Source organism: Marmota marmota, unplaced genomic scaffold (genome assembly GCF_001458135.2).
Source record: "Marmota marmota marmota unplaced genomic scaffold, marMar, whole genome shotgun sequence".
Taxonomy (NCBI): Eukaryota; Metazoa; Chordata; class Mammalia; order Rodentia; family Sciuridae; genus Marmota; species Marmota marmota.
The window spans coordinates 5282468-5306465 of record NW_026000221.1 but is presented as its reverse complement, the minus strand read 5'-3'; the positions used below and the strand labels follow the sequence as shown (position 1 = coordinate 5306465).

General features: G+C 37.1%; 1 protein-coding gene across 2 annotated transcripts in view; it reads left to right on the top strand.

Moving 5' to 3' along the window:
- Mcc (MCC regulator of WNT signaling pathway) overlaps positions 1 to 23998 on the top strand; it is a 445938-nt gene that overhangs the window by 86932 nt on the left and 335008 nt on the right. For both annotated transcript variants that reach the window (XM_048791968.1, XM_048791967.1), the window contains one exon: positions 16214 to 16461. In XM_048791968.1, coding sequence (XP_048647925.1) covers positions 16214 to 16461 — 248 coding nt within the window. The remainder of the gene's footprint in view (positions 1 to 16213; positions 16462 to 23998) is intronic.

Sequence of the window (23998 nt, the reverse complement as noted above, 5' to 3'; positions counted from 1 at the left end):
GAACAGAGATACAAACCAAAGGAATGCACAGTCTTTTCAATGATATAATAGCAGAAAATTTCCCAAACCTAGAGAATGGAATGGAAAATCAAATACAAGAGGCTTACAGGACCCCAGATGTACAAAATTGCTGCAGACCCACACCAAGACACATTATAATGAGAATGACTAACACAGAGAATAAAGATAAAATCTTAAAGGCTGTGAGAGAAAAAAATCAAATTACGTATGGAGGAAACCATTTTGGATTTCAACTGATTTCTCAGCCCATACCCTCAAAGCTAGAAGGTCCTGGAATAATATATTTCAAGCTCTGATAGAAGACAGATGCCAACCAAGAATTTTATATTCAGTGAAGTTAAGTTTCAGATTTGAAGATAAAATTAAAACATTCCATGATAAACAACAACTAAAAAAATTAAAAGAATTCACAACTAGAAAGCCTATACTACAGAGCATTCTCAACAAAATATTCCATGAGGATGAAGTGGAAAAAAAAAAGAAGCAAAAACCAGAAAAGGGAGGATCTACACTAAAGGTACATTCAACCAAATGAGAAACTAAGACAAAAACCAGAAATAAATCAAAATGACAGGGAATACAAATCATATCTCAATAATTACCTTGAATGTTAACAGCCTAAACTCATCAATCAAAAGACATAGGCTGGCAGATTGGATTAAAAAGCAAGACCCAACAATATGCTATCTTCAAGGAACTCACTTCATAGGCAAAGATGTCCACAGGCTGAAAGTGAAAGGATGGGGAAAAACTTATCACTCCTGTGGATTGCATAAGCAAGCAGGGGTTTCCATTCTCATTTCAGATAAAGTAGACTTCAAACCAAAGTTAATCAGAAGACACAAAGAAGGACATTTCATACTTCTTAAGGAAGTATATGTAAGCAGGACATAACAATTATAAATGTTTATACTCCAAACAATGGAGCATTATGTACATCAATAAAACCCTTTTCATTTTCAAGAGTCAAATAGACCACAATACAATAATACTGGGTGATTTTAATACACCTCTCTCAGTACTGGACAGATTTTTCCAAACAAAAACTAAATAAGGAAACTATAGAACTCAATAATACAATCAATAATTTAGACTTAACAGACATGTATAGAATATTTCATCCATCAATGAGCAAATATACTTTTTTCTCAGCAGCACATGGCTTCTTCTATAAAATAGACCATATCTTATTCCACAAAGCAACTCTCAGTAAATACAAAAAAACATAGATAACACCCTGCATTCTATTAGACCACAATGGAATGAAATTATAAATCTATGATAAAATAAAAAATAGAAGCTACTGTAACAAATGGAGACTAAATAATACACAATTGAATGATGAATGGGTAGTAGAAGAAATCAAGGATGAAATTAAAAAGTTCTTCGTGGTAAATGAGAACACTGATACAATATATCAAAATCTCTGGGACACTATGAAGGCAGTACTAAGAGGAAAGTTTATTGCATTGAGTGCATTCATTAAAAGAATAAAAAGTCAACAAATAAATGATCTAACACTATATCTCAAAGCCCTAGAAAAAGAAGAACAAACCAACACCGTAAACAATAGAAGATAGGAAATAATTAAAATTAGAGCTGAAATCAATGAAATTGAAACAAAAGAAACAATTGTAAAAATTGACAAAACAAAACGTTTCTTCTTTGAAAAAAATAAATAAAATAGATAAACCCCTGGCCATGCTAATGAAGAGAAAAAGAGAGAAAACTCAAATTACGGAAATACAAGACGAAGAAGGAAATATCACGATGGACACATCTGAAATACAGAGATAATTAGAAACTATTTTGAAAATTTATACTCTAATAAAATAGAAAATGTCAAAGATATTGACAAATTTCTAGAGACATATTGACCTACCCAAACTGAATGAGGAGGTCATACATGATTTAAACAGATCAATTTCAAGTAATGAAATAGAAAACACCATCAAAAGCCTACCAATAAAAGCTCAAAACCAGATGGATTCTCAGCTGAATTTTACAAGACTTGCAAAGAAGAATTAACACCAATCCTCCTCACTTATTCCATGAAATTGAAAAGGAGTGGACCCTTCCAAACTCATTCTATGAAGCTAATATCACGCTGATACTAAAACCAGACAGACACATCAAGGAAATAAAACTTCAGACCAATATACCTGATGAACATAGATGCAAAAAATTCTCAATAAAATTCTGGCAAGTTGTATATAAAAACGTATTTAAAAGATAGTGCACCACAATCAAGTGGGTTTCATCCTAGGGATGCAGTGTTGGTTCAACATATGGAAATCCATAAACATAATTCACCATATTAATAGACTTAAAAACAAGAATCATATGATCATCTCAATAGATGCAGGAAAAGCATTTGACAAAATACAGCACACCTTCATATTCAAAACATAAGAAAAACTAGGCATAGTAGAAACATACCTCAACATTGTAAAAGCTATGTATGCTAAACCCAAGGCCAGCATCATTCTAAATGGAGAATTGAAAACATTCCCTCTACAAACTGGATGAAGACAAGGATGCCCCCTTATCACCACTTCTATTCAACATCATTCTTAAAACTAGCCAGAGCAATTGACACACAAAAGAAATTAAAGGGATACAAATAGGTAAAGAAGAACTCAAAACTATCACTATTTGCTGATGACATGGTTCTATATCTAGAAGATCCAAAAATTCCACCAGAAAACTCCTAGAACTAATAAATGAATTCAGCAAAGTAGCAGGATATAAAATCAACAACCATAAATCAAATGCATTCCTATACATCAGCAATGAATCCACTGAAAGAGAAATTAGGAAAATTACTCCATCCACAACAGCCTCATATAAAGAAAATAAAATACCTGGGAATCAATCTAACAAAAGAGGTGAAAGACCTCTACAGTGAAAACTACAGAACACTAAAGAAAGAAATTAAAGAAAACCTCCAAAGAAAGAAATTGAAGAAAACCTCAAAAGATCTCTCATGCTCCTGGATAGGCAGAATTAATATTGTCAAAATGGCCATACTACCAAAAGCATTATACAGATTTAATGCAATCCTATTAAAATCACAATGACATTTCTCATAGGAATAGAAAAAGCAATCATAAAATTTATTTGGAAAAATGAGACCCAGAATAGCTAAAGCAATCCTAAGCAAGAAAAGTGAAGCAGGAAGCATCCCAATACCAGAACTTAAACTATACAACAGAGCTATAGTAACAAAATTGGCATGGTATTGGCACCAAAATAGACTTATAGACCAATGGTACAGAATGGAGGAAACAGAGACAAACCCACATAAATACTGTTATCTCATACTAGACAAGGATGTCAAAAACATTCACTGGAGAAAAGATAGCCTACTCAACAAATGGCGCTGGCAAAACTGGAAATCCATATGTAGCAAAATGAAATTAAACCTCTATCTCTCACCCTGCACAAAGATCAACTCAAAGTCAATCAAAGACTTAGGCATTAGAACAGAGACCCTGCGCCTAACAGAAGAAAAAATAGGCCCAAATCTTTACCACATTGGCCTAGGATCTGACCTTCTTAACAAGACTCCTAAAGCGCAAGAAGTAAAATCCAGAATTAATAAATGGGTTGGATTCAAATTAAAAAGTTTCTTCTCAGCAAGGAATCAATTAATAAGGTGAAGAGAGAGCCTACAGATTGGGAGAAAATCTTTACCACATGCACCTCCAACAAAGCGTTAATCTCTCGTATATATAAAGAACCCAAAAAACTTAACACCAAAAATAAAACAAATAACCCAATCAATAAATGGGCTAAGGAACTGTACAGACACTTCATAGAAGAAGAAATACAATTGATCAACAAATATATGAAAAAGTGTTCAACATCTTTAGCAATTAGAGAAATGCAAATCAAAACTACTCTAAGATTTCATCTCACTCCAGCCAGAATGGCATTCATCAAGAATACAGGCAACAATAAATGTTGGCAAGGATGTGGTGAAAAAGGTACACTCAAACGTTGCTGCTGGATCTGAAAATTGGTGCAGTCATTTTGGAAAGCAGCGTGGAGATTCCTCAGAAGGGAACCGCCATTTGACCCAGCTATCCCACTCCTTGGTTTATACCCAAAGGACTTAAAATCAGCATACTACAGTAATGCAGCCACATCAATGGTTATAGCAGCTCAATTCACAATAGCTAGACTATGGAACCAAACTAAGTGTCCCTAGATGAATGGATAGACAGATGAATGGATAAAGAAAATGTGGTATATATACTCAATGGAATATCACTCAACTTTAAAGAAAAGTGAAATTATGGCGTTTGCCAGTAAATGGTTGGAGTTGGAGAATATCATGCTAAGTGAAATAAGCCAATCCCACAAAACCAAAGACTGAATGTTTTCTCTAATATGCAGATGCTAATTCACAAAAAGGCAGGGGGCACTAGGGAAGAATAGCGTTACCTTAGATTAGGTAGAGGGAGGTGATGGGAGGGGAAAGGAGAGGATGTAGGGATAGGAAAGATAGTAGAATGAAACAGACATTATTACTTTATGTATATATGTGACTACATGACCAATATGATTCTGCAACATGTACACTCAGAAAAGTAAGAAATTATATCCCATCTATGTATGATATATCAAAGTGCATAAATGCATTCTACTGTCATGTATAACTAATTTTAAAACAAATTTTAAAAGTTTAAATCCCCTAAAATAAAAAAATAAATTGATGGATAGTTCTCAAGGGATGTTCTGAAAACTATGAACCATTTAACAAAGAGTAATTCCACTTTTAGAAATCAGATGTTCAGCTGAGCACAGTTGCAGTTGTGTAGGGACACATGCCCTACGGGCTCAGTTGTGCATGCCTGTAATCCCAGAGGCTTTGGAGGCAGAGGAGGAAGACAGTTCAAAGTCAGCCTCAGTAACTTAGGGAGGCCCTAAGCAACTTAGTGAGACGTTGTCTCTAGAAAAAAATATAAAAAGGGCTGGGGATGTGGCTCAGTGGTTAAACACCCCTGAGTTCAACCCCTGGTACCAAAAAAAGAAAAAAGAAAGAAAAACCAGATGTTCTCATAGGAAAATAATCCAATGTGCTATATTCTGTAAGGATGAGCAAAAATCCTGAAGTGCCATTTTGGATAGTCTAACTTCACTTAACTCCAAGCAGCATGTCCTGTAAATGCTTATTGAGATGAGTGACATGTTTTATTTTGGCTTTCCTCTCCTACCATGGCCTTGAACCACATTTGTTTCAAGTTGACTTTTTACATGTTGGTTTTTGTGGTAAGAAATGTTTTAAAAATCTGAAAATTATGGAGGATATGATGAATACTTATATACCATAATTGAGATTGAAGAGATGTTAATGTTATATTTGCCTGTAATTTTTAATGCATTATAAATGCCTGTTGAACCCATTTTTCTTTTCCTAAACCCTATTCCCCTCTCTCCCTCACTACTTTGCAGCAGACATTTATCCTTCCTGACCTTGTTTTTATTGCTTGCTTATGTGTAGATCTACATGAAATGTATAGTAGTTTTTTGTATGTTTTTAGATAGATGCTGTCATTCAAGTCATTCTTCAGTTTGAGGATTTTACTCACTACTCTTTAGGAGATTTATGATGTTATATGTATTTCAAAAACTCCATTCTGTTGTTGTATTTCACTGCCCAATGCTACCTCAATTTTTAGATATATTTTCTATTGATAAGTATCTGGATTAGCTATTTACCACCCCTGTTCCTTCATTTCCTCGCTTGGAAAATGTAGATATTAATGATGCCAACCTCATAGGATATCCTCACAACCAACCTATGAGGTTGGCATCATTAATATCTACATTTTCCAAGCAAGGAAATCAACATGTTCCCATCTCTTTTATACCTTTTTGAAATATATTGAAATCTCTTAACGTTCAAAATCTCTTCTAACTATGGGTTCTTTTACCTATGGGTTCATGTGTTTATTTACTTCTTTGACTTGTACTTTATTTGACTAAGTAGTAACAATGAAAGGCAAATGGATTTGCTCCAGACAGCAGCTGTAGGTAGAAATTATCAACTGTAGCTCAGAAACCTGTTTTCTAATAATATATTTCTTATTAAAAAATCTGAATATTTATGGAACTGAAATTGTAGTCTTCTAAATAAGATTTTTATGTGACTCAAATTAAACAGGGGCCAAATAAGCTTTTAGACATGAGCTTTTTGGAATGTCTTATTTGGAGGTGGGACCCAACTGGAAGAAGTTGTTTTTTCATGAGAATCTATTTTGGGTCTTTTAACTATGGGTTCATGTGTTAGATCCAAGGGTCTCAGTTAAGAATTTTGAACAGAAGCATATAACAAAATTAATAAACATAATAATTGCCTTCGCTTATTCTTCATTCCAACTGGGTTTGGAATTTACTGTCATCGTGGGAAAGAATAGTGGTGTTCTCGTCCCCTGCACCTGAGAGACCAAAGCCCATCTTTCCTATTATAGTTCCCTGATGTAAGGCTGTGAATTTCCTTGAATGATAAATAGCTTCATTGAATTTTCACTTCCCACTCATTTTCTTTGTAAGTTAGAGGAAGAATAACAATCAAGAGGAAAAAATAAGATTTTTATATACAGAAAGTAATAATGTGCATTGAAAACCACGCAGTTTTGAGCTGGAAGCATCCATCTTCAGCTGCACTTCAGTTCTACCACCTGGTGACTGGTGCTCTCTACAGAACTAAACACTGTCTTACCCACTGAGCCAGGGCCTCTGCTATAACCTGGAACCTATTTCTTTCTCACACCATGGTGATGTACTCTAAAGATAGGACATATATGTATGAATATCAAGAAGCTTGAAACATCTTTTAGAGTACTTGTAATAGTGATGATTTAGAGGCAGAAATGTTCACCAAAATTTTAGGACATTCACCAATATATTCACTGTGACTATTACTGGGTAGAGCAATGAAATGTAATTTATATTGTCTTCTTTTTTCTTGTCATCATTTTCTACATTGAGTGCTTATTTTCTGATGCGTAGTCATGCACTGTGTTATGTTTGGATCTGCTTGGTTCCCGTGCAGCAGTGTTCAGAGGTGGGGCTTTGGGGAAGTGATTGGATCACCGTTTGGATATGAGGTGTTCTCCAAAAGCTCCTGTGTTAATGCAGGAATGTTCAAAGGTGAAATGATTGGATTGTGAGAGCTGTAACCTAATCAGTCCATCCTAGTTTGAATCGACTGACTTGGTGATAGCTGTAGGCAGGTGAGGAGTGTCTGAAGAAGGTGGGTCACTGGGGGTATTCCCTACAGCCCCTTCCCCTATCCTCTCTCCTACCCTTCTTTCCCCTCCATTCACTCCTCCCCTCTTCTTCTCTTCTCTTCTCTTCTCTTCTCTTCTCTCTCTCTCTCTCTCTCTCTCTCTCTCTCTTTCTCTCTCTCTCTCTCTTTCCTGGATGCCATGAATGGAACAACATTCCTCCACCACACCTTTGCACTGTGATGTACTGCCTCACCCTGGGCCCAGAGAAATGGGGTTGGCACACCATGAATTAAACCTCTGAACCATGGTGCTTGGAAAACTGGAAATCCACATGTAGTAAAATGAAATTTAACTCCTATCTCTGACCTTGCACAAAACTCAGAAACCCTGCACCTATTAAAGAAAATGTAAGCCCAACACTCCAACATGTTGGCTTAGGAACTGACTTCCTTAACAGATTTCTAAAGCACAAGAAGTAAAATAAAACATCAGTAAATGGGATGGTTTCAAATTAAAAAAACAAACAAACAAAAAATCTTCTTCACAGCAAAGGAAACAATCAAAAGCTTGAAGACAGAACCTATAGAATGGAAAAAAATCTTTGCCACCTGCACCTCAAATAAGGCATTAATTTCCAGGATATATAAAGAACTCAAAAATCTTAACACCAAAAAACAAATAACCCGATCAGTAAATGGGCAAAGGAACTAAATAGAAACTTCTCAAAAGAAGAAATACAAATAGTCAATAAATATATTTAAAAAATATTTAACACCTCTAGCAATTAGAGTAATAGCAATTAAAAGTACACTGATATTTCATCTCACTCCATTCAGATTGATAATTATTAAGAATACAAGTAACAATAAATGTTGGTGAGAATGTGGGGTATCACCAGCTTGCTGGGCTGGCAACCTGAGCTGGGTTCACAAGAGCTGGCTACATCAATAACTGAGAAAACAGTGAAAGAAGCACACAACACACAGAAATTCCTTTTGCTTGCAGAATCAGTAAGAGTTCTCGACCTTAAGAGTCTGTTGGAAAGAAAGAGAACACATCTGAAACCATCCTATTTATTGAGGAGAAAGACATTCGAGAAAGTTCAACCCAAATAAGGCAAGGGATTAGGTTTCCAGGGGTTGCTTGGTGATGTCTTGAGGTCAGCAGATTGACTGACATCTTGGAAAGCCACACCAATCTCAGGTGCTGTGTGGGATCAAAGGCAGAGCCAGTGAAAAGGACACATATGTCGCACAGTCCAGTCAGAGAAGCAATGTCAGTCCAGTCCCCTCATGTGCTCAAATGCTCATAGCTCACACACACAGCCCATGGAACACTCATGCATTATGGTACTGCAAATTAGTGCAACCATGCTGGAGAGCAGTATGGAGATTCCTCAGAAAATTAGGAAAGGTACTACCATTTGACCCAGTTACACCACTCCTTGGTATATATCCAAAGAAGTTAAAATCAGCACAGTACAGTGACATAACCACATCAATGTTTATAGCAGCACAATTCATAATAGCTAAGCTATGAAAACAGCCTAGATGTGCATTAACAATGAATGGATAAAGAAATTATGGTATGTATATTCAAGTAGGATATTACTCAGCCATAAAGAAGAATGACATTATGATATTTATAGGTAAATGGATGGAGCTAAAGACTTTCATGCTAAGTGAAATTAGCCACTCCAAAAAAAAAAAAAAGGTCAAATGTTCTCTGTAATATGTGGATTCTAACATATAACAAGCGGGGGGTGGGCAGGGAATAGAAGTTTAATGGATTAGACATAGGGGAATGAAGGGAAGGGAGGGGTAGGAATAGGAAAGACAGTGAAATGAATCTAATATAACTTTCCTGTGTACATATATAAATATACCACAGTGAATCTCACCATTGTATACATCCACAAGACTGGGGTCCAAATTAGAATCAGATATACTCCATGTTTGTATAAATATGTCAAAATAGACTCTACTATCACATATAACTAAAAAGAAGAAATAAAAATTTAAAAATAAATAAACCTCTGAACCATGAGCCAAAATAAACTTTTCCTTCTCTCAGTGGTTTTTGGTCTCAGAAGCATAAAGCTGACTAAGACAGTGAGGGTGCTAACCTTATCAGTTGATTGATTGATTGGAGTTTGTACCTAATTGGGCTATTAGGAGCTAGGGCCCTGTTGGAGGACACCAGGGCATGCCTATGAGGGATACACCTTGTCCCCAATCTCTTCACTCTCTGGCTCTTCTATCAACTTCCTGGCTGCAAAAAGTTGAGAAGCTTTGCTTTTCTACACTCTCCCACGATGATCCCACCCCAGGCCAAAGCAATGGAGCTGGCTGACCTTGGACTGAAAGTCCTGAAACTGTGAGCCAAAATAAATCTTTTTTTCCCTTAAGTTTTGATTTTCTCAGGCATTTTTTCACAGTGACAAAAATCTGACTTAACACACACTGCATGATGACATTTCAGTCAACAATGGGCTACATATACAGATGATGGTCCCATGAGCATATATCACTTAGTGACACTGAAGCTGTCTCCATTGGTGTGAATCCACTGTATGATGTTTATGCAATGATGAAATCACCCTAGTGACACATTTCTCACGATGTGTCCCTCTCTCTAAGGGGAACATGCATGCAATACACAAAAAGCTTTTGTTTTGGAGGCAGGTGCCTCATGTGATGATGTTCTTGCTACTGCAATAACTCCCCACAGTACTATTTAGTTTTGGACAACCCCAGCTTATTGCTCTTCCTCTGAGAAACTTTTCTCTCCCAGGGCAGAGAAGCCATCATGCTGCTCTATCACTCCAGCTACAGGACCACTGGTGTTCTTTTTTCAGTGGTGGGGTTTTTGGTTTTGTTTGGAGGGTTCCATGGACCATTCATACTTTCTGAGCATTCTGTGTGCTGAATTCTAAGAAAATACAACAAGGTATATATGCAACGATATTAAAGCGGGGATCCCCTTCAAAAAAAGTGCTCATTTTTAAATTCTGAGAGTTCATGAATCAACCCATTGAAACAAATATGTTGAAGGACTTCTTGTGTGCAAAACGTGCAGGGTGCGGCACAAGTCTCAAAAGATATTCATATAGGACCAATCCTTGCTTCCAGGAACCCATGGTAGGTTGAAAAGATAAGGCTTAATTAAAGTGTGCAAAGATAATTTTTCTAAATTTTTTTTGTACTTGTAGATGAACAGTATAACTTTATTTTATTTGTATGTGGGGCTGAGGATGGAACCCAGTGCCTCACATGTGCTAGGCAGGCGCTCTGCCACTGAGCTACAGCCCCTGAGCTACAGCCCCAGCCGCGCAAAGATAATTTTTAAAAAGAGAGAGAAACGTAAGTTTAGTACAACTATCCACAAGTTGTCACAAAGTTATACATGCACACCAAAGTGTTATCAGAAGAAAGAGACTACTGTGGTCCTCAGAGGACTACCAGGCTGCATGGAGCTGGATACACTGGGGCTGAAAGTGGAGGTCACAGGTATCTTAAAGTCTAGAAAGCCTAGAATGTGGCTATTTCTGCCACATTCCATTAGTCAAAGCACATCTCAAGGACAACTCAGGTTCAAAGGCAGGAAAAGAGCCTCCACTTATTGATGAGAGAAGGGATGGCAAAGAAATATTGCAAAGGGGTGTGATCACAGGTCACAATGGTTACAATTTATTGAACCCAGGGTGCTTTTGGCCCTGAGCTACATCCCCAGTCCTTTTTCTTTTTTTATTTTGAGACAAGTTCTCACTAAGTTGCTGAAGCTGTCCTGGGACTTGTGATCCTCCTATCTCAGCCTCCAGACTTGCCACAATTACATACATCCACCACCATGCTCAGCACTAAGGGCCATTTTTACCAGCCTAACATGCTGGTTGTGATCCAAGCTCTCTAAATTTAGAGATCCAAGCTCTCTAAATTTAGTGGGGTGGGGGGGGGTACCAGGTATTGAACCCAGGAGCGTTTAACCACTGAGTCACATCTCCAGGCCTTTTTATTTTATTATTTTGAGACAGGCTCTAAATTGCTTAGGGCCTGGCTAAATTGCTGAGACTGGCTTAGAATTTGCGATTCTCCTGCCTCATCCTCTCAAACTGCTGGGATTACAGGTACGTGTTACTGCACCTGGCTCTAGACTTACTTCTTTTTTTAAAAAATCATAACAAAAGAAGCAACATATATTTAGTACTATTATTGTCAGACAGTCTAGTATACCACGTCTCTATTAATCCTTATTGAAATACTGTGAGGTGCATCCTGTTTTTAAACCCTTTTACCAATAATATTTGGTAACAGAGATTTGGAAAGGTTGAGCAACTTCCTCAATGTCACTTAATCACCAGTAAATGTTGTCATCGATGTGCCTGTGTGGATTATCTGGCTCAAAAGCACAAGTTACAACACTTTTGATCCAATTTTCACATTTTGACAGTCCCAGAAATTCCCATTCTTTTTTTTTTAAGTGTCTGGCTTTTTAAAAATTTATGTATTTATTTATTCTAATTAGGTATATATGACAGCAGAATGCATTTTGATTCCTTGTACTCAATTGCAACACAACTTTTCATTTCTCTGGTTGTACAGGATGTACCAAATGTACCAGGATAATGATTTCCATCGCATTCCACCATCTTAGACTTACTTCTTGATATCAAGGAGGGATTTTGGAAATTTTTTTCTCTCATGTAACATTTTTTTCCATATGTTTATAACAAAATGTAACTTAATATTTTCATTCATAATTAACATAGAAAAATAACATTTATATAAATGAATAGACTTTCTGGTTTACATAGAATTATTAACTGATGACCTGTAATGATTAAGCTGCTAATATTAACGCTTTCCCTCATTGTGTTCACGTGGTAAAATTTAGGTATCATTGACATTCAGAGCCCTGGGCTGTAGAATGGGAGAGCAAGTGCTTTGGAATGAGACTGGCATGGTTTAGATTCCTGGCTTTGCCACATATTATTTCTATGACTCTTTCAGCCTTTGTATCTTAATCTGTGAAATGGGATAATAGTACTTCCCCTGCATACTTGTTTGTTGTTATTGTTTGTTTCTCTATTCTGAGAGAATTTCAGTTTAATTTAGTTTTTAAAAACTAGTACTAACCAGGTACAGTGGCACACCCCTTATAATCCCAGGGGCTCAGGAGACAGAGGCAGGAGGATCACAAGTTCAAAGCCAGCCTCAGCAACTTAGTGAGGCCCTAAGCAATTCAGCAAGACCCTGTCTCAAAATAAAATATAAAAAGGGATGGGGATGCAGCTCAGTGGTTAAGTGTCCCTGGGTTCAATTTCCAGTACCAAAACAAAAACAAAAAACTGCTACTACTATTCATAGATTACAATCTGATGCATTGCAGTATGCTGATATTTAATGTATTTTTAATGTATTAGCATAGTGCAATGTACTTTGGTTTTTGATCTTTCATATCAGCCTCCCATTGACCACATTTTTTACCAAATGACGCATTGTTACATATTCTACTTTGAGTTGGCATTTCTAGAACACAAATCCTCTTTCTGAGCTGCTTTTTTTTTTATAGAATGGGGGTTTTCAAGCCTGGACAGAATGGGTTTCTCCCAGGGGAACCCAATATAGTAAGTGGGCCCCAGGAAGCGAGGAAGGAGGTCTGTGTGGACAGGACAGAGTGTCCTGCTTGATGAGGTTTTCACTTCAGGTCAGTAGGTGTTTTATCCCCCTGAGAAATTCATGCTTCATCACAAAAGCCTTAATCATGAAACTGGGACACTGTAAAAGATCTATGATCAATAATTATAAAATAGTCATAATGATGACTACTATTTATTGAGTACTTAATATGTGCCAAGTCCTATGTTAAATGTTTTACATGCAGTATCTCATTTATCTTGAGAACAACCCTATGAGATAGGTACTATTATTGTCCACATTTTTAAAAACCTAAAGTGACATGTCAACTTATGAAAGTATTACATTACTATTACTGCTACTACAGAACGTTATAAAATACAGGCAGGCAAAAAAAGAACATGAAAAATGCCATATTCTTATCATTAGAGATTACTGACATCTTATCATTTGACTGTTTGAAACGTAGAAAACATTTTTTACTTCTGACCAAGTTTCATTTTTTAAAACTGTTGTCTAAAAATGTTAAAAAGAAATTCTTTTTGGATTTTACTTTTGTTTGTGTGTGTGTGTGCACACACGCTACCAGGGGTTGAACCCAGAGGCACTGTACCACTAAGCTACATCCCCATCTCTTTTTATTTATTTTTGTATTTTGTATTTTGAGACAGGATCTTTCTAAGTTGACTGGGCTGGTCTCAAACTTGAGATCCTCCTGCTTCAGCCTCCTGAGCTGCTAGTATTACAGGAGTATGCGTGCCCAGTATAGATTCTTATTTTAGAAAACATGATGTGCACCTTATACCCAAAGACAAATCTGTACACTTTCTTTCTTTCTGTTTTCATTTCTGCATTAGTAATTAAAACTACCCCTAAATCTCACATGAATCCAGCTGAATTTCAGGCAGATTGTACATAGGAGAGGACAAAAACAGATAAGTATATGAAAATATTTTTTAAAATTACCTTATTTTGGTGTATCAATTAGTTATTGCTGAGGAACAATCACAAAATCTCAGCTGAATAATTAGCCTTGATAGGTATGAATTTATTCTTGAGCACACATCTTGTGGGTAGCTGGAGTAGGCTCTTAGGCTCTGAGTCTGCAGGTTGGCCAGGGTGGCTTATTTTGCAACTCAAGGTAGAGAAGTTATAATTACCATGGTGTGTTCTTCTCAAATCAACGGCAGAAGTAGGAGGGAGCAAGCCCAACTGTACAGATGTAAGTCCATTGACATCCCAGGGGACAAACCAGTTCAATGTCAAGCCTGAAGTTAAGGGATGGGGAAGGACACGCCTGCCATGAGTGTCCTGGCCTCTAAGGTTAAAGCAAAGATATAGATGTACAACATTTGTAGACAAATGGAAAATTCCAATTAATATAAATTCTATACTCACTTCCATGCACATATTTATTCATCTACCCATCCATCTTTTTACAAATATATATGTACATATGAGAAATATGTTTATATTAGAGGGAAAAAAGATGTGTATTAAAATTCTTTATGGAACATAAAAATGGGATGTCATATGGAAGCAGAGTGATCAGCTAAAACGTTAGGGTCATAGACCTAGCATAAATTAAGAAGGTTTTAGAGACTTGAACTTATGGGAAAATACAATAAAGAGTAAGTATTGTAGGAGAGAGATACCCTCAACCCCTATATCAGTCAGATTTCCATTGCTGTGACTAAATGCCTGCAAAAAATAACTTAAAGGGAAGAAAGGTTTATTTGGCTTATGGTCTTAGAGGTTTTAGTTCATGGTCACTTGGTTCCATTTTGGAGGGCCTGTGGTGAGGCAGAACTGGGCTGAACTTGCTCCAGCACACATTCCTCCATAATGAGGAATGTGTGCTGGAGCAAAGCTACTCAGCTCATGACAGCCAAGAAGCAAAGAGAGATACTGGAAGGAGCCAAAGTTCCAGTATCCCCTTCAAGGACCCACCTTCAATAACCCAACTTCCTCCCACTTGGCATCACCTCTTATAGTTTCTGCCACTTCAGAAAAGCACCACAGACTGGCAAGTGAGGCTTTTACACCCAAGCCTTTGGGGTACATTTAAGATGAAAACCACAATAACCCCTACTCTTCAGTTCTTATGTGGGCTCTCTGGCTAGATCTGGGAGCCTGTGCAAAAACTCAATAACAAAAGAAAATCATGAACGTTTTATTAGTTTTACACGTATGAGGGAATCCTCCCAAGAAAGTGCCAAGAGGTGGTCTTATTTTTCATGGCTAGTTTTCAGACATCAAACCTATGTCATGTTCTCAAAATGACTGAACGTTGGTGGTCTGTTGTGATGAGCATAATTTGTTAGCTTTATTAAGATTTGCTTGTGACATGGATAAGTTTCTAATGTCTCTTTCAACTCTTAAATCCTATAATTCTTTGACCTTTATTGAGATTTATAATTGAAGCAGTATGAACAAAATGTTGCCCAAAGGAGTTTAGGTGGAGAGAAAACAACAAGACTTTTATGTCAGGGATCATGATGTCCTCTGAATTAGAAGTCCTGGTCAGCATGGTGGTGGTGTTCTTATTATTCCATTTTTTTTTACTTTTTTCCCCTTAATACAAGACTCTATAAACTGGTTACACTTTTCTAGTCCAGCCCAAAACCCCAACAAATCCACACATTTGCCTTAGATCCACCCACTACACGTATTTATATTACATTTGGTCCTGGAAGATATCTGGGGTTTGGCTACTGCTCTGTAGTCCAGGCTTATCCATCCCTGCTCGGAAGGTAGAAAATACTCATAGAATAACAGGAAACACCAGAGGTAGGTGAGCACTGAATCATGAAAATGAAGATTGAAAATATCTTAAAGAAAAACTAAAATTATCTGTGGTCCAAAAAGCTGAGAATTGAGCCTATTTAAAATCTCTGTTGTTCTTTTACCACTTGAGGAGATTTTGGACTCTGCCAAGAATTTAAACAATGTTTTTTCTATGTCCTGAAACTCTATCCTGGGGAGAGATCAGAGTGCTGCACTCTACAGGTGTAAAGAAAAAAAATTCTAAGCTCTTCAATTTCAAAAGAAATAGAGTGGAGACAGGAAGAGAACAAAGGATTAAAATTGCCTCACTCTACCAAATAACAATGGAGTTTTTGTCTAGAATAACTCAGATGAAACAGATTCTTTTGGGTATACTACCACTTTTCTGGAAGCATCGAGAAAGTTGAAAATAGGTCTACTATGTGCAAATATATTTAAGAACTACTCCTTTTTTTTTTTTCATTGACCACTTTCTGCAGCTCCAAGGTCTCTCCTGACACACTTTCTTCTCTTCAATCCCCTCTGCAGAAATGACTTGCTGATGGTCTGTCGCCAGTTGAATATGGAAGAGTCCGTGGTGGAGATCATGAACCAACTGGGCGCAGATGAAAACGGCAAGATCTCCTTTCAGGATTTTACACGGTGTCGCATGCAGCTCGTTCGAGAAATTAGGAAGGAAGAAGTAGACCTTTCTGTGAAATCAGACAATTCCTGTACAAAGAAGAAACTGAGGGATAGAATTGCTTCCTGGCCCACAAGCAGTGACAACAGTTTGGGTAGGTACAACCAGGTGGCATGTGACCGTGACCTGCCAGCCCTGCTCTGTGATCCCTGTAATGAGAGTGATCTCCCCAGCCTCCTGTCCACTGCTCCTGGACTGTCCTCCTGGCCACATTTTCCCTGGGCAAATACTAGACATTTCCCCAGTTCTACCCAATGGTAGAACTTTGTGGATTTATTTCAGTTCTCCCATTTTTCTGGGTGTAATAATGCATTCAAGTAGCTATGGAAAAGATGGAGGAATGGGTAGGAAAAGTGGCAACTACATCAGCACATCTTAGGAATTATTGGGGGACTTTCTCACCACTTAGTGCAAAGGTTTTTAAAGGTCATTTCTTTTTTTATTTAATCTTAAAACTTTTTTCTCTATAGAATCCTTTTTCTGTTCAGAGGTATTACTGTGTCTTTCTGGTACAAGATAAGCAATTGGAGAGAGAGTCCTAATATTGTTGATAATTATTGAGACTGGCAGACAGGAACACGAGGTATCCTGCACGTATTTTTGGGTACTCAACTATATGTATTTTTTTATGATGTTTGAAATTTTACATCATAAAAAGAAAAGAGGCATCTTAAAGAGTAGCCTGAACAAAGGAACAGAAAAGTACCTGAATTTTCTACCTGTGCGTCAGGGATATTTTTTCTCTTTCCCCTTGAAAATGTCTCTTGGATCTTCTTTTCTGTTTAAGTGTAATTTCTGGTTCTTTCATTCACTGTCAACATGATACAAGGCAAATTACCTGACTTCTCTGTCTCAGTTTTCTTGGGTATAGAATGTGGGCAATTATTGTCATCTGGAGGAAGAGAGGATTTAATATACATGTGCAGATCTAGTGACAACAAGGTAAAGCTCCAATTAGTTGTTTTAATATATAGACTATACACTACATATACTACTTTTATGTATATACTAATTAGCACAAATAATTATGTATACACACACGTGCACACACACACACACACCCTGAGCATGCTCTGACAGTGGAATCGTTTGGAACATTATTATTCGGTAATTGAAACAATAAAAAATGTCGTGCTACCTTAGTGGATTCCACTTTGGCAGTCGATGAAGTGACTGGTAATGCATGTGCTCTCAGAATATGAAGAAATAGTGAACTTTGAAATAACTTTTATTTTGTTGAGTATTGAAGTAATATATGTTCATTATAGAAAAACAAGGGGTAAAGGCAAGTAGAAGAAAATCTGGAAATCCTCTTTAACCTCACCTTCCAGAAATGATAACTGCAGCTTGTGTTTGGCATGTTGGCTTCTGGGGTCTCTCTGGCATGAGCTCTCGCTCCCACTCTTGTCTCTCCTCTCTGTGTGTGTATATGATTTTTTTAAATAGTTTTTTTTTCCTTTTTATCTCTTTCTTTTCCTTCTTTATTTATTTGTTTTTCCTGGGGTTTTCTTTTTGTTTTTTTTTTTTTTTTTTTGTATTTGTACCAGGGATTGAACCTAGGGGCACTTAACCACTGAGCCACATCCCCAGCTCTTTTTTATATTTAACTTATAAACAGCATCTCACTGAGTTCTTTGGGGCCTCACTAAATTGCTGAGACTGGCTTTGAACTTATGATCCTCCTGCCTCAGCCTCCCAAGTGGCTGGAATTACAGGCATGTACCACCATGCCTGGCTTATTACTTCTTCTTTCCCTAGTGAATCAGGGTATATAAAAAGAGGAAAGAGAATTTTTTTTCAATCCTTTCTCTGGTTGGGTCAATCTCAAGAGATGGTCAAATCAGGTAGATGATGTCAGCAGCATTTTAATTGATTCCTTACAGAACACATATAAATATATACTATACATAAAAATACATTTTGACATTTAAACAGTATACTCTTTCCCACAAAAGTATTTCTTCCATATTCAGATTTGATACACATTTAGACATTATCTTAATGATTGTATAGTATTCAATTATTGGGATATTCCACAGTTTACCTAACTTGTAAATATATATGTGTGTATGCTTATGTATTTATATAAGCAATTCACATTCTTGGCAAAAAAAAAACACATTAGAAAATACAGCTAGGCAGAAAGAATTCCACTCATTCCTTATGTAATAATTATTTATGAAGTATCCATTTTATGTCATGCAACCATTACAAATCATGCTTTCATATTATATAAAAGCGTGAAGAAAATGCAATGGTTTTGCAAGAGGCAAAACCATACAGAAGAAATTAGTTATACAAAAAACAAGAAAAGAACAGGACTAGAGCTCTAACTTAGTGGTAGAGCTCATGTTTTGCTAAGAGCCAAGTATATGATGCATGGCATTTTTGGTCGAAAGGTGACGTCAGCTAGCCATTGAGATGATATGATTATGTTAAGATTTGCATTCATATGGATATTGGACTTCTGCTGTTCACCTAGGCCGGCTACGGGACTCCTGGAGAGTTCCCATTGGTTGGGGAAGTACAGTAGGCGGGAGTTCCGGGGGAGGAGCGCTCTCTGCGGTTCCGGGAGGAGGCCGCGTGGATGTTTATTAGCACACAAGAAGCCCTAGGTTCAATCTCAGCACCAACCACCACCCCCCCAAAAAAAAAAAAAAAAAAAAAAAAAAAAGAAGTTTCCTCCAGAGTACTGATGACCTTGACTGACTTCTTTACTGCAACAGGTGAGAGATGCTCAATGCATTTCTGGAATGAATGAATAATTGAGCAATGCCACTGTTTATGTGTTCTTTTAGGGATATACAGAAGTGCAAGGTACATTTTCAGACACTGATATCTTAATTAATATATATTCATGACAAATTAAATAATGTTAAGGTTAGTTTTTTGTTTGTTTGTTTTATGGGATTAGGGATCTAACCCTTGCTAAACACATACCCTACCACTAAGGCACACCCTCCCCACCCCAGCAACAGGATTTAAATTACAGTTAACAAAATATGAGGAGCCAATGATAGGTACAGAAAATACAGGGCAAAATGAGATCTGAGAAATACTGTGAACAGAAGTTGCAAGAAAGGGCTGGGATTTGACCTGTGGTTACAAAATGGAGGGAAGCGGAAAGAATGTTGGACTGTCCTGAGAAAAGTGTAGGAAAAACTTAGGCTTAACGGTTAACTGTCAGAAAAACTTTATCGTCAGCCCTGACATTTCCCAGCACATCCACAGCAGGGAGTCGAGTTGGCAGAAAAAGAAGACCTGTCAAAACATTCCAACATGCACAACTTGGAAGAGGAATTTCAATAGATTCATTGATCCCAAGTGTTTTCCACAGAACAGTCATTTCAAGGGATGGTCATAAATATTATGTAGAGAAAAAATTCCTTTGTCAAATAATTTGCAAACTTTGAGTTAAAGTAGATTAATAGTTTTCTTTACTGCAAAATACCTCAGAGCCTTTAATATGGCAATGCTTCTTGCGAATCTCTAGGAGAATAATAAAATATATATCATTTCCCAAACTTAATTGACCATCAACTTTTACTTAGAAACTTCTCTTAGGCCTTACATTGTCTGCTCAAATATACTCTGGGGGAAAACGAAGGTACCTGAATGACTAGGTCTTAATAGATTTTTATATCCACTTTAAGTCACCTTATCAGTAACATTTCTAAATCTTTCTGTGTATATCAGACATCAATTATATAATGCAATAGTTATAGCAATAACAATGAAATAGTTAAAAATTACTAATATGTACTACATACAAGAGGATTTGCTAGGCACTTATGTCATGTGCTTAAAAGACAAATACCATCTTCACCACTAAGTTGCCACGGGACTTACACTAGGTTCCTGATGCTGAGCATGGGTTTTCTTATATCTAAAATCAGAGTAATAATATGTACATTATGGCTTAATTGAAAGGATTTAGTGAGATATTGCTTGTAAAACTCCCATACAGTGCCTATTCACAGTAGGCTTGCAACAAGTAATGGTTATTATAACAATCCTTATCCCTCTAATCCTTTAGAGTAGGATCATCTCATATAGAGGAGGAAACTGAGGCTCTTAGCCACAGAGCTTAGGGCAATCAAGGGGTGGAAAACACTAAGGTCCCCTGTCAAAAAAGATAATTATTTGAGTCCCCAGCAACTTTAATTTAGAAAACTTTGTTTTGATGACCAACATTGCAAACTAAAAAGAACACTACCATCCAGAGTTCACTCCCTGAAATGACAGACACATGGTCCCCAGGGTCTTGAGGGGAGATCTGAGGGCAATTCCTGTTAGTTTAGGCCTTTCTCTTCCCAAGAAAAGCGACACCTTTATTATACCAAACAGTTGTGAAGTTTTCTGTACGCTGCCTGATACAGAATACAGAAAGCAAACCATCTAAGTTCCTTATAACCATTTGGGAACTTCATTTTGAAAATTGTGCTTTTCTTTGTGATTAGGAAAGACTCTGGGGTTTAAAAGAAAAAATCCCAGCCTTAGATAGTTTCATATGTTAACGATTCCAACAGAGCCTTTATTTGAACATGCCCTTTTACATAAACAGGGTATTTTAAAATTATTATTTTTTAAATGTTGACCAAGCTGTAAGTATACATTCCACGCACTTGTGTCAAGTGTGGATAATGTGAGGGAGGTAGTGCGTCAGGGTGAGGACCAGGGGAAAAACTATGGATTGCCTGGGAAGAGCCGATGCAGCCTGTCAACTACCCGAAGGAGCTGGTCGCCTGTCTGTGCTCTGCTGAGCTTTGGGACACTTGTTTTTCTTAACCTTGGTCAGGTTTCAGAGAGCCCAAGAACTTATTTGAAGCAAATCACCATGAATTTAAAACATTGTTTTAGAGAGCAGACATTGGAAACTGCTAATTAGTCCAACTAGATTTAATGTATGCTTAGATTAGAACACAAGGCACTGTTTCCTATCATCTGGATCTTCAAAGACTCTTCTGGCCTTTCCATGAAGTAGACTACTGCCTTATGTGTCAGCCTGATGGCTGATCCTCGAGAAATACATAAAATATTGAAGTCTCTTGGGAAAGCCAACAGCAAAAAAGTTTTTCCTAAGAGGAACTTGAAATAAAAATTCAGACCGGGCTGGGGTTGTGGCTCAGTGGCAGAGTGCTTGCCTGAACTGGGTTCAATCCTCAGCACCACATAAAAATGAATAAACACACACACACACACACATTGTGTCCATGTATAACTAAAAAATATTAAAAAAAAAAAAGTCAGACCAAAGAATACATGGTTTAGGCATGAAGGACTCCAAACCTCACAAGGCTGAGGGAGAAAATATAGAAAATATCCTGATTCCTTGGAAGATGTTTAAAAACAAATAATCAAGACCCTGAATGTGAGTTTGACATCCGAAAAACAAAAAAAGGACCACAATTATTTCAGATACATAATTTAGTCTTCACATATCCCAATTTTCCAGAAAGAATGTAACTTTTAGCATTCATTCTAGGTTTTTTTCCATGTGTGTAAATATTTTCCTAAATCTTCAGAACAGGCTAAACTGACACAAGAAGGCATTTTTCAGTCCAGTTGGATCAGCCCTGGTTGAGTTTTGGCTGAGGAATCAGAAAAATCAGCCAGGTGCAGTGGTGCACGTCTGTAATCTCAGCAATTTGGGAGCCTGGAAGCAAGAGAATTTCAAGTTCAAGGCCAGTCTGGACAACTTAGCCAGATCCTGTCTCCAAAAAAAAAAAAAAAAGGTGGGAGCCGGGGAGGGTATAATGCGTATAGCTTAGTAGTAGAGAACTTGCCTAACATGCATGGAACCCTAAATTCAATCTCTAGTGCTGCCAAAAAAAAAAGAAAAAAAGAAAAAGAAAGTATCAAAAATGTTTTAAGTCCCTAGTGGGCTCTGAATCAAAAGTGGTTTAAGTCCCCAGTGAGCTCTGCATAAGCAATTAATTAACACAGAGCCTTTTAAATAAAATCACTCATGAGAATAATTCATTATTTAAAACAAACAAACAAAAACACAATACCTCCCAGCCAGCCTAAAACTAGAAGTTTTCAGTCCCAGTTGAAGGTTTCAGAAAATTTTAAGGGTTATCATTGTTTTGTTTTACATACTGTGAGCCCTATGTCACAGGTGCAAAATATGGGTTTTTAAAATTATTTATTCTACTCCTTTTTTGGGATTTAGAATAGATTTTGAAGTCTTTTACTAATGGGTTCACCTTTCTTTTCTTGAGTTGCACGATAAGAACGCTGTCAAGCTACTGCATTTAGATTGACTGTCATTTGGATTTTATTTGGGTAGACTTGATCTGTTCTTTGACTAACAAGCCCATTTGCATCCTTTTTTTTTTTTTTTTTTTTTTTTTATTAATCATGTCCTTCCTGTCCCTATTGATTTTTCTGTTCACACTTCTCAGAGTGGCACTATCAGGTCCAGGTCTAGGGTCTCCCTTACCCTCTAAATTCCCATAGTTTCTTCCCAACTGTTTTTTCTGCCTGCAAGCTGCTCATTTCAGTTGGTGCTATGACTTCCTAATACCTTTAATATGTATGCATGGTACCGTGCACTGTTTTCTTTTTTCCTCCTCCTGCCCCCAACCAGAAATAAAACCTAGAGCTTCACATATGCTAGACCACTTAGATATATCCCCAGCCTTGATTCTCTTTTATCTACATAATAAATTGCTATCTCACCTCTGAACCTTTTGAATGCCAAAACTCCTTACTATTTAATGGACTCATCATACTTTATCCAATTTTATTTCCCATTACTTCCCCACATGAACCCTTAACTTCGATGATGATGAGGATGATCTTTTAACTATCCCTATACATATACCCCAAACTCACCTAAGTTTTAATCCATACTATATTAGTTAGAGCTTTTTTGTGACAAATAGCCAATGGCCAATTCTACTATTTCAAAAAAAAAAAAAAAAAAAAGAGTGAAGAAGGAGAGGAGGGAGAGAGAAAGAAAATCTGAGTGTGTTGGAGAAGTCTAGGCAGTTAGACCCAACATGGCTGATTCTAGTTTCAACTGCCACCAGTCTTCCTCCCCCACCATGTCTCAGCCCTTCAGAATTGTCTTTATTTTTAGGCTCCTTATTGTGGCTTCCAATAGCCCCTGGCTTATTCTACTGTGTAACCCCAGAAAAAGGACTGATTTTCTCTTCAAAGGAGCAATACAAAAGCCCTGGAAATTGGACTCACTAGCTCTTCTTGGGCCATCTACTTATCCTAATGAGCCACTCTTTCCAGAAGAATACAGTGGTCTGATTGACTGGATCACAGCATCAATCTGTAAAATTAGGAAAAGGTGGTGGTGTATTCATCCACTTCATATGGACTGAGTTGAGGCAAGGGGCCAGGGAATTAAGGTACTGTTACTACAAGACACGGGAATGGACGCTGGGCAGGCAACAATAACAGATGTCCACAACATGTCCTGTAAGGAAATCGTACCTGGTTTATTTTCTTTGTATATGTACACTCACAGTGCTCAAAAAGTTTTAAATTATGCTACATCATACTGATATGTATGTATATGTACTTAGCAACTAGGAGATTGATGTGCATCTTGTCACACAACCAAATTACAAGTTTTTTTTAAAAATAAACTGGTAGACATTTTGTTTGTTTTT